This window comes from Eutrigla gurnardus, assembly GCF_963514095.1.
Source record: "Eutrigla gurnardus genome assembly, chromosome: 6".
Classification (NCBI taxonomy): domain Eukaryota; kingdom Metazoa; phylum Chordata; class Actinopteri; order Perciformes; family Triglidae; genus Eutrigla; species Eutrigla gurnardus.
Genome location: NC_139920.1, coordinates 25,511,171 through 25,523,061, shown reverse-complemented (window position 1 = coordinate 25,523,061; position 11,891 = coordinate 25,511,171). Strand labels below are relative to the sequence as shown.

Below are 11,891 nucleotides of genomic sequence, written 5' to 3'. Positions count from 1 at the left end.
TCCTGTTGACGTCGTCAAGGAGACAGTAAAACCCACCCTGCATTGTAAGCTTAACGCCTGAAATGAAAGCGTTAACATTAATGGCACACCTAAATTCAGACATTATAGATGGACGTCAAATCATACAGAAGACTTTAAACAGTAGAAACGATGCCCTGGTGGTGACTTCGGGTGCAGCAGGGGCTTGTGGGAGATTTCTGACCCCCGTAGCACAGTGAAGGTGAGCTGAAGCACCTCGTTAAACGACGACATGTTCAAACTGATTGGAGAGCCTCTCCTGTTGATTGGACAATTAGGGACAAGGGAGAGGGTGGGCCTCGGGACGGAAATAAAACATTTGGAGAAGGGTACTTTCGCTGCGTTGAGGTGACCACACACACACACACACGCACACACACACACACACACACACACAGGTCTGGCCCGTTCACTCGGTCAGTTCAGAGCGGGTCCAGCCACAACAGCAACACCTCCTCATGGCTCTACGGACAGTGACATCCCTTTACCTGTGTTTCCTGCTGGTAAGTTCTTGGTGGAGGGTTGTTTAATTTAACACTACAGCCGGTTTAAATCCAGAGAGGAAATGTGGACAAATTAGCCACAAATCTGTAAGTTATAATGGACTTCACAATGATGTGAAATGAAGGTGATGCATGTATCTTTGTTTATGCAGAGGCATAACTACTGTGTAAACTGTTATTCATATTTTTCCTGTATTGCCCGAGGTACCCCCCCTTGCTTTTGTTGTCTTGTCAGAAACACTTGCTGCTGTGGGGCATGTGGTCATGGGCTTGTGGTGTTTCTGTGTGGCGCTGTGCTACTGTGAGGCTGCTTTTCTCCATTATTAAATACGCTGTGTTGAATCTCGAGAGAAAGATAATACTGTGATTCTTACTTACATTCACTCACCGTAGTGCTTTAGTGATGTTGATATCAGCTGCTTGTTTCATCATTCAGTCAACTCAACGAGGCTCTAAAGAGCTCTGTGTGTGTACATACACCCAAACATGCCTCTTTATTAAAACAGCTTTGTTTCCTGCAGGGACTACATTGCTGGCATGATCTTGACAACACAGAGTACGACTGTTGGCCGATCAACGGGCCAAACGACTATAACATGATTAGCTGTGGTGGTGAGTTTTTTTATGCATTTATGTGTTTTATTGCAGTTGATCCGAGGTTGCTTTTCATGTGTTTTTACTGTAAAATCAGATGCTTTTCCTCTTGTGGCTGAAAAGGAAAGAGACAACATTGACAGCGTTTTGTCCAGAATTAATTACAGTGACTTAATAGGTGGGGCCCGACAGAATGATGTGCAAATACAGCAACGCGGCATCCTTTGGTATCCGCATTCACCTGCGTGCTGTTTGCTGGATGTGTGTTTAGGTAACGAGTGTGTGTTAGTGTGTGTGTGTGTGTGTGTGTGTGTGTGTGGCAAGTGTATTTACAACATCATGGTTTCCCACACTTGATAAAGGAAGGATTTGACCAGACTCAGGATTTCACCCGTTGTTTGGTTAATTGAACAATTCATTCAGTAAATCAGTATTTTCCTAAATAAAACAATGCAAGCACAAAGTACAGCATTTCAAATCAAACCAATGAAAATTAAGTTCAGTGTGTGTGTGTGTGTGTGTGTGTGTGTGTGTGTGTGTTGTCGCAGGTCTGGAAATGGCGTGGGTGCAGCGTCCTCCAGAGAAAGTATCCAATGGGGAAGAGTTCAATGTCTCGTATACGGTAACGGCCTCGGATTCCTTCTACGAGTACGCAGTCAGGAACAAGATTTTCCAGTTCGGGTGAGCGTGTTGCGTAAACACCTGGCACGCTAAACGTCTGCCATGCCCTGAATGTGCACACACACACACACACACACACACACACACACACACTGAGTCACCACACAGATACTAATACACTTATCAAAAAAATGAGAGACAATCAATCAGATAAAACATGACCTGTCCCGTTTGTGTAATCGTGTGTGTTTTGTCTTTAATGAGGCTACTTTAATTTAATAATGAAGGCAGGCTTGATCTGTGGGTTTTTGTTTGAGCTTCCACTGTAAATATCATCACAAGGTTTTGAGCTAATGTGTTTGTCTACCCTCCCATGTTTCCTTGTAGTAATGCCTCAGAGGCAAAGAGGTTCTGTAATGAACACGATTGTCCGACCAACTGGAACAACGCCAACGACATGAACTGCTGCGTGTATCACGCCAACATCCACTCCTGTCCTCTGGGCCTGATGGTGGGTTCCCAGTAGTGTTTGACTTGTACCCTGGATTCCCTTTCAAATTTCACCAAATACACCAACACCAGGGAATCGTTAGACTTTTTTCCTGTGTTTCCTTTCTCAACGTTTATCTTAAGGTTTGTTATCTTTGGAAACGTTGCATTTTAAGAACTGCACGTCCAATTTTTTAATGATTAGATGATTATTGTGAATCAATGGTGTGAGCTTATCATACGACAGTGTTTGTAAAAGCTGAATGACTTGAATAATTGTCATTAAATTACACATTTCTGTGCCGAGGATACATTTGACAGGTATTTCCCCTCAGCTTTGGCTTTGAAAGCAGATGTAGTTATCATGTCATGTTTGAGGCTTCTTCTAAATTTGGTCTCAAGGCCCTTTGTGACTTCGTATCTTGGTAAAGCTGCAACTTTTAAACCCATTGCCTGGAAGAAAGAAGAATTACATAAAAATACATTTTAGCCAATGATATATAATGTATATTCAATGGTATTAAAATGTCCTAGAACAGCAGAGACACATCAGCTCTCTTAGTGCCATGGCTGAACTCTCCTGTTACGTCGTCTCTTCACAGAAACAAGGTGGAATCTGTGGCCCTTGGATCCCTGACGATGGCAAAATTGTTACTCACACTGTCTCCAAGGCGGGCAAGATATCCCAGAAGTACTGGACTTCAAAGGTGAGCCAACACAAACACATTTCATAAAAGAATGGGTACATTTATTAACACAGGTTTAGAGAACACATCAAATATCAACAATACATACACCTAAAATACATGTGTTCGACATAAGTGACACATCCTCTGTGAAGCCTGTAGTCTGTTATGTCACGATTATATATTCACGAATATTCTCTTATGCCGTCCCGAAAAGGACAAACAATACATTCACAGCTCTGTTTTCTTTTCCACTCGTGTTGGTTTCCTCATATAGGTGGTGCTGATCCACGTGGGAGTCACCTCGGTCATCGCTCATATCAAAATGGGACACATGCACGCGGCGCTCGAGTCCAAAGTGCTTGTTGTTAGTGCTCAAGGTCAGTCTGCTGAGTTTCCATTTGTTCATATGCTGAGTCCTACAGTACCTGCTGAGTAATGCCACCATCCAGTAAATCCCAATCTAGTTGTGCAAATGACCATGTTCGGGGTGTTGAGCAACGTATAACTGTATAGATAAGTTGTTTTATTAACCAGTCAACTTGTGTGGGACATTGAAGTAAGAATAGTCATCATTTTGAAAGATATATGGATCCACTTAAACAAATACTTCTATGTTAACGTGTCATTTTCCTTAACACATCATGATCAACAGTGTGGATTACATTTTAATTCAATCAGTGATGGAAAATGCATACGTCCTGTATTTAAGGACAATTTTTACATTTTCTGCTCTTTTCTGCTTCCTGTACAGTTCGATTTTTTATGTATTATGTACTTTGCAGATTCAGATTAATAAAAAAAAATCATAATATATTATATATTATATATATATGTTAAGCTGAGATAGAATATATGATTGATCCCAGGTGGAAATTCACAAATAATGAAAATGATCTCCATCTGTGCCAGCTGCAGCACTAAAGACATGTTCATTTAATGCATCAATAATTAGAATCAATATAATATAATATAATTATTCTGAAAAGATCCAGTGTATATGTGGTTTTTGTTACTTTTGCTCCCGAGTACTTCCTCTGCCACTGAATTTAATGGATGGAAACCTCGAATATAAAACGAGTGATTGTGTTTCAGTGTGTGGGGACGACGTCTGCGAGCTGGAGGAGAATTGTCTGAACTGTCCTGCAGACTGCGGCATCTGCCCGATGTCCATCACCATCAAGGTGGCCATCGGGCTCCCGGTCGCTCTCTTCAGCAGCGGCTTCATCCTAACCATGGTGGTCAGTCACCAGTCACACACACACACACACACACACACACACACACACACACACACACACACACACACACACACACACACACACACACACACACGATGTTTCATGCACTGATGTCTATCCTCCCTGCAGTGGCTCCAGTACCAGAAACAGAAGATGCTTTGGGATGAAAGCTGGATCATCAACTACAAGAAAATTATATTTGGTAAAATGTCTCACAGATACTGTTCTTTCAAGACTTCACTGTGTTTCAATTATTGCTTTCATTTTACTAGAAAGCAACAGGAATATGTTTGATATATCTGTTATGCTATCTGTTATATCTGTCACAAATTAAATGTTAATGTTAGTAAGACTTTGACAGGTCTGTGGGTTATGTTACCCTCCAATAAAAGCATATCTATTTATACAAAACACACACAGTCATGCATGAGTACCTGTCTGCAGGTAGAGTGTGCTGCATGGGCCTCTGCAGCACCCTCAGTCTGCAGCGCGTCAAGAGTAACTCCACCATCAGTCAAACTACCGACGTGACCGTGTGCACCAGGATCAACACCTCCTCCATCCAGCCAGGCATCTTGTGAGAAACATTATTACTTTATACAAATACTCGATCACAAACATTGAACTATGTCATTTTGTGATAAATGGATCAATATAATAGGGGCAGTAACATAAAGATAAGCACTCTCCAGTTTGGAGCCATGGCTAATCAATATAAGATAAGACTTTATTGATCCCAGATGCTGAATTCACATTAGAGACAGGCGGGGAGGTAATAAAATATTAAGTGAGTTGTGCAAATATTTGTGCAAGAGAAGCCCAGTGAAACTCAGCCTTGGGATGTGTGAAAATTATATTAAGTTACAATAATTACAATACAGTAGTAATGAAATAATGTTGCTGATAGTAATATAATTAATACGACGCAATGAAAAGTAAAATAAGAATCTAGATTTTGTACTACGTTCCCTTATTGATTGTAACTTTCACGAATCAAAGAAAGAAAGAACCATTCAACTTTTTATCACTGGTTTCTCTGCATGTTTCAAATATATGATTATTTTTTCCATCTTCTGGCATTAACTCAATGACCTTTGCTGTCTTGCAGTGACGGCAGGACGGTGGCAGTGAAACACATCCAGAATAAACATTTCACCCTGTCTAAAACCATCAGGAAGGAGGTGAAGGAAGTGAGGTGAGGATGTGTAAAATACATTTTACTGACATCATAAAGTCTTGTCTCTCAAACTCCCGCAGCTTTATGTGATTGTTTCTGTTCCCTAGGCAACTAGACCACCCAAATCTATGCAAGTTCATCGGTGGTTCCATCGAGGTCCCCTACATCAGCATCATCACGGAGTACTGCCCAAAGGGAAGCCTGTCTGATGTCCTGCTGAACGAAGACATCCCCATCAACTGGGGCTTCAGGTGGGAAAACATCACACAGGGCTTCATATTTTTTACCATTTAGTAGTGGAGGAATTTAGTACTACAGCTAAGTGATGTACTTTAATACAAATTCAAACTTGACATCCAAGCACATTTCATGGTTCCAGCTTCACAAATGTGAAGATTTGCTTGTGACAATTTTTTTTTACATTTTTACCAAGCAGACAAATGTTTTAATCAGCAGATGAATCTATACTGAAAATAATGACAGAGCTATAAAAAGTTCCACTTCCACCATCTACAACAATATCCTTCTTTAAATTATTTTTAGTTTTTTGAATAGTTGATACTCACACCGGAGCTGAATATCATCATCATTATTTAGTTGATTAGAAGAGGGGATTTTTTTCTATTTTAAGGATTATTCTACAAGACACAAAAAAAACCCATTAAAGGTAACATCTAGAGTATTTCTTCATGCAGACTTTCCTTCGCCACCGACATCGCTCGTGGGATGTCGTACCTCCACCAGCACAAGATGTTTCATGGGAGACTCCACTCCAGAAACTGCGTGATCGACGACCGCTGGGTGTGCAAAATCTCAGGTAACAAACATTTTGGTCTGTGTTACAAACTCTCACTCTATGGAACAAAAACATCTCCTCATTGAAGGCTAAATTCAGGCAACGTGAAATCCTGCCTCACTGTACTCCATGTGTTTCTGTGTTTGCTCCAGATTACGGGCTCACGGCCTACAGAAGGGAGGACTTTGACGCCGTCAGTAACGGATTCACTTGTGGGGATGTAAACCGAATATACTGCGCTCCCGAGGTCCTGCTGGGAAGCAGCTCCACTATGACGCCAGCAGCAGATGTCTACAGGTGTGTTTGGTGTATAAGCTGTTTATTGTAGTCAGTAATCAAAGATGTGGAAATTGAGTTATGGCAGACAGGCAAACATCTTAGGGTAATAACGTCCTGTCTTCTCCACTCCTCTCCTCAGCTACTCCATGATTCTGGTTGAGATTGCAACTCGCTCCAACCTCATTTCAGTGAGCATGACAGACTCCTCTGCAGATTACAAACTTCACTTTGCCTTTGATGGTTGTGTAACCAGCAGTCCTCTTGAACAGGACCAGGCCGAGGGGGTGAGGATGGATGTCATGTGGCGCCCCCTTCTGCCTGAAGTCAAAGCCGGGAAGGCCGACACCGACTGTCCGAGTCAAGGAGACTACTGTGAGGTCTGTCATGTGCACAAATGTTGCTAGAGCTGTGTACAGATATGGTGTGTTTGAACATATTAGACAATGACGCGTTGCTCTCTCTGGAACACCCGAGCAGCTCATTAAGAAGTGCTGGTGTCATAACGTCACCATGAGGCCCACGTTTGATCAGGTGAAGAAGATGCTCGACAAGATGAACCCACACAAAGTCAGCCCCGTGGACATGATGATGAACCTGGTAATAACCCACTGAAATATGGCTAAATAATGTAGAATTATATCAGTGTAAAGATGCATATAATGTGACATTATTTGGATGAATTTCCCCAACTGTACTTCTTCCAAAACAAAGAATGTTCTATTTTTAAATAGTGTTTGTTTAACTGCAGATGGAGAAGTACAGCAAACATCTGGAGGCCATAGTTGCCGAGAGAACACAGGACCTCCTTCAAGAGAAACAGAAGACCGATCGGCTGTTATACAGTAAGTCAGGATGGCAGTGAGGAATGATGGGAAAGAGTTGCATAACTCTGATGATTGATATCCCTGCTATTGACCAAAGTACAGCCTTTAAGAGTTTCTCTTGGAGACATTGCATAGATAACGCTATACAAGCAGGATCAACGGCAAACTGTAATATGTGCATATAGGTTAATTATCTACAATATTTGCATGCTTTAGTGCAACATCAGGTCGAGTTGTCAAGGTTAAGTTCATGTCAGTTAATCATATGACTTACTTAAAGTGTAAATATTGAAGTATTACCGTCTGTGACCACCACTGCCATCTGGTGGTGCAGAAGCAGCACCTTCAGCATTCTGACTCATTCATTCATTCATTCATGAAGACTATTTTGGGGGCATTAGTGCTTTTAAGTCCTGATATTCCTGTGCAGGTATGTTACCGAAGCCGGTGGCCGATGACCTTCGTCAAGGTCGAACAGCAGAAGCTCAGAGCTACTCCAACGCCACCGTCTACTTCAGGTTTGTGTTGCCTTCATTACACAGACGTTTATTTTTTGAATGGATGTTTGTTCAGTTTTATGTTCTCTGGAGTAGAACTGACATATGTTTCAATAAATGGGATACATTCAGATTTATTTTGCCTCGTAAATTGTTGTCGAACTAGAGAGGATTCACGGTGTATTACTCCCCCTATGACAGCGATATCGTGGGCTTTACTCAGCTGTCCGGCTCCAGCACTCCCTACCAGGTTGTGAACTTCCTGAACTCTCTCTACACCACCTTTGACGATATTATTGATAATTACGACGTCTACAAAGTGGAGACAATAGGCGATGCATGTAAGTACGGACGATGTAGACGTAAATAGACTAAACGTGATGAATCATTTTGATGTATATCTCAGCCTCAAGACAATGACAAACATTTGTTGAGAGGCAACCACACTTGAAACAAAAAATATCCATTGTCTAAAGAGTGTCAATACTGGAATACTGGCTTATTTTCCAGACATGGTGGTGTCTGGAGTCCCCCAAGAAAATGGCATAAACCACGCTGGAGAGATCGCCAGCATGGCTCTGAATCTGGTCAGTGTCTGCCACACGTTCAAGATCCCTCACAAACCCAACACACAGCTGAAGATACGCGCCGGCATCCACTCAGGTACTGAATCCAGCATCACTTTACCTCACCTGTGCTTTTCCCCAGAGGTCAGGATAAAAGATGGAAACATTCACAGTTATTCAGGGGACAGAGGTCAAAATAAAAGACGTGAGAGTAAACTTAATCGACCTGTGTGCATATATGAGAAGCTATATGTTAATACAACGAAATGTAAATGTTACATGAATTTGAACCTTAAATGTGTATTTAATAATGTTCTACAGATCTGGTCATAATAAAAAGGATTACGCGTTATGCTTTTTTCGCGATAATTTTCCATTCTAAGTTCCTTCAACTCGACAACAGCTTTTCGATAGATAAAGTGAGTAGTTGTCTTCTTCAAACAGAGGAATGTTTATAGCATTATCACATATTTCATCACATGTGCAGCCTGAAGTCTGTACAAACCAATAAAAGATTCATTATCATTGTAGCAACACATGCCTGCAGCTAGAAAACTATTTGACTTGTACCATGACTGACCGTTGGTCTTTAGTTGCTATGGAGATCAGTTTAAAGGATGCATGGGGTGCCTTTTAATTTTAATAATACTATAACTTTAGACTTTGATACTGACACCAGAAACATTAAAGTTTTGTTTTCTTGGGGGCCGTCTTCGTGTTCACAATTACTCATTTGACTGATTCATATGACTCTTAGAGGTAGTCCTCCTTTAAATGACCTTGCATGTATTATCATGATTTAGCGTTTTCATTTACTCTATATTATCCACCCAGTGTTACAACCACAGCTGTTTTATTCTGCCAGGACCTGTTGTAGCCGGTGTGGTCGGCACCAAAATGCCTCGCTACTGTCTGTTTGGGGATACAGTCAACACAGCATCACGCATGGAATCAACAAGTGAAGGTAATGAAGAATTAGATACACTGCATTGATCCAATTAATGTCTCAATGTTGCATATTTTGGTCTCAGTTAGTTCTGTGTGCCCTCTTCGTTATTGTCCATCATTGATTCAAGGGTGGGTCTGCAGTGTTGGGTGCAACTGGCTTTAATATAAGGTCGGGATTAGCCTTTGGCCTGTGCTGCTGGTTTAAGATTTCCTCTGTGTTTGCTCACCAGCACAGTGACGTTACAACATGGAGGCTGGACAGTTTAGTGGACATAATGATGCACAAAGATTGTACAAAAACATAAATAAAACTGCTACGATAAATGCATGAATTTGCATGCACATTTTATATGTTTCTTCATAATTATGTCCTCAGCCTTGAAGATCCAGGTGAGTGGTGCCACAGCTGACCTGCTTCACGCACTCAGAGGTTACATTCTGACATGCAGAGGAACACTTAATGTGAAGGTAACGTAAAGTGTGTGTTTGTGTGTGTTTGTGTGTGCGTTTAACGGATCTATTGCAATCATTTGTATTAGGGGTCAGCACATTTCTGGTCATATAGTCATTATGGTTGCTGTCGTCGTCGAACTATTTATTGTGTTTGATTGGGAAAATCTCACTGACAGGTATTTATATTCTTTTTTTTCCCACCAAATGTACATCAGTCAGTTTAGGCTAAATGATGGAAACACTTCTCTTTGTAAAACAAAGGGCTGAACATGATAACCTTCATGAGAGCCGAACATATTGCAGGCCTGCTGTAATTTTAGCTAGGTGTTTGTACGAAACTGGCACAATACATCCACAGGCATCTCTCAAATTACATGCAAGCTGGTTGCACCACCTTTGAAAAACGACGAGGGACTTATGAGGCTGAGATTTGAAAAGAACACATTAGAGTTCCCTCCGAGGGAAAGGAGACTGGGTGTGTCTGGTATTTCCTCTGTTTTTCAGGGAATCATTCAGGTCTACTGGCTCCTCTTCACTGTAACCTAAGACCACGTTTGGGGTGGGGGAGGGCTTTACTTTCAAGTCCCAAAGGACAAGGTGGCTGACACTTGTGATGTCTTATTAAGACGTGGTCGCAGCTGCTGCTCTCTGCCCCCCCATCAAACCCTAATGGCTTTATTTAAAATTCAAAGTGACACATGCTTTGCAATATGACCCTGCCCTCTCTCTCTCTCACTCTCTCTCACTCTCCCTCTCTCTTTCTTTCATTCACTCTCATGTTTTTGACTTAACAGGGAAAAGGGGATATGACAACATGGTGGCTTGAAGCAAAGAGAGATGATTACACGGACCCACTGCTCAGACCATCTGAATCCAGAGGAATCCCAGTGCCAGTTAGTGACTAGTTCAGGGCCTCAAATGTGACAAAAACTGGTCAGGCTTTGTGTTGTGCAATATAATTATGTCCAGTGACGTGTGTTTCAGTTAAATGTGCAGATTCAATGATAGGTTGAACTTAATCATGAATTTAAATTCCATATTGCACTGTAAATCCAATAGGTGTCAGCCTACTGTTAAAATCATCGTCGTGGCATTGTGACCAGTTGATAAGAACACTAATATTGATTTGTAGTTTGTTTTTTTTATTTGTAAATAACTAGATTTATTTGTAATATTATTGTGCAGGACATGGTCATTTTTTTCTTTGTGTTTTTTCACTTGTTGGGAAGAATGTAAACAAATATGCAGAGAAACATGCATGAGTGAGGAAATGCTATCTCTTTTATTATCACAGCTTAAAATTATCTTTATCTCATGTATAGCTTTATTTGTATTTTTGCAATCTGAAGCACTTTCTTCTGGTAAATTCAAGTAAAGGAGATATTCACTGCCTGAAAATTTATTTAAAAAAACCTTTCTGAAAATAATAATAATAATAATAAAAAAAATAGAAAAAGTCCATCTGAATCGTAATCCAATGCTTTGACTGGCCTTTTGCACAGGAAAACCATGTGATATTAATGAATAATAATAATGGATTTTTGTTCATTTTTTTTAAGAATAAGGACCCCCAATTTTGCACATGACATGACTTCTTTGGAAATAAAAAAATCCACTATTAATGCTATTAGTTTACATGTGCTCTTTCTGCTATGATAAGTATATGTATTATTATATTTTCCACATGAACTATTCGTGCTATTAGCTAACTAACGACTGTTAGTTACTCTTTTTGTAAAAATAAGGATGTACATTTGTCTTTAGCAGTTTTTATGAGGTGTTGCTTATTGTACCGTGCAATGAGCTGTATTATTGTATTGTTATTAAATTCAGTGATGTATAAATTGCATTAAAGCTACTTTAAAGTCACAATTTTGTTGCCTTGCCCCTTTACAAATTTGACTTTGTCTGTTGTTCCTGATTATAGTACAACACGTAGACTAAAGACTGTTTTAATGCTTTAATCCTTAGTTTATTTTATTATAATCATAATGAAAAAAACAACAACAAAATATATACGTGCAATGCGTTCAGTGGACGGTTATCGATTGCTAATGTAACTGTTTAAATCAACAGCATATTATATTGTTTAAAATAACAACATTATCGATTAGAAGTACATTACATCCAAACCTGGAAGTGCCTTTCGGGCCAGGAGCCAATCACGTCGAGCTGTGCTCGGTTGCTAGACAACGAGTC

General features: G+C 40.4%; 1 protein-coding gene across 2 annotated transcripts; it reads left to right on the top strand.

Annotated features, from left to right (window-relative positions):
* The first annotated feature begins 1,019 nt into the window (after window positions 1-1,019).
* LOC311014626 (atrial natriuretic peptide receptor 2-like) lies at window positions 1,020-11,542 on the top strand. 2 transcript variants are annotated; one of them, XM_084011340.1, is made up of 22 exons: window positions 1,020-1,133; window positions 1,664-1,796; window positions 2,124-2,247; window positions 2,828-2,932; window positions 3,189-3,291; window positions 4,007-4,152; window positions 4,282-4,354; window positions 4,597-4,729; window positions 5,261-5,347; window positions 5,437-5,580; window positions 6,025-6,146; window positions 6,278-6,422; window positions 6,544-6,592; window positions 6,674-6,781; window positions 6,882-7,001; window positions 7,153-7,246; window positions 7,659-7,746; window positions 7,927-8,066; window positions 8,236-8,388; window positions 9,157-9,255; window positions 9,616-9,707; window positions 10,487-11,542. In XM_084011340.1, the coding sequence occupies exons 1-22, from the start codon at window positions 1,118-1,120 to the stop codon at window positions 10,595-10,597; spliced, it is 2,385 nt and encodes a 794-aa protein (XP_083867466.1). In that variant the 5' UTR covers window positions 1,020-1,117; the 3' UTR covers window positions 10,598-11,542. The 2 variants fall into 2 exon arrangements, with proteins under 2 accessions (XP_083867466.1, XP_083867467.1); XM_084011341.1 differs by lacking the exon at window positions 1,020-1,133 and having other exon boundaries at window positions 1,655-1,796.
* Window positions 11,543-11,891: the final 349 nt, after the last annotated feature.

What these genes read in the sequence shown, in the direction of transcription:
- LOC311014626 (XM_084011340.1), top strand. An exon ending in CCTGTCCTCTGGGCCTGATG is followed by an intron (nt 2,248 to 2,827) that starts GTGGGTTCCCAG and finishes GTCTCTTCACAG; the next exon opens with AAACAAGGTGGAATCTGTGG. An exon ending in ACGCGCCGGCATCCACTCAG is followed by an intron (nt 8,389 to 9,156) that starts GTACTGAATCCA and finishes TTATTCTGCCAG; the next exon opens with GACCTGTTGTAGCCGGTGTG.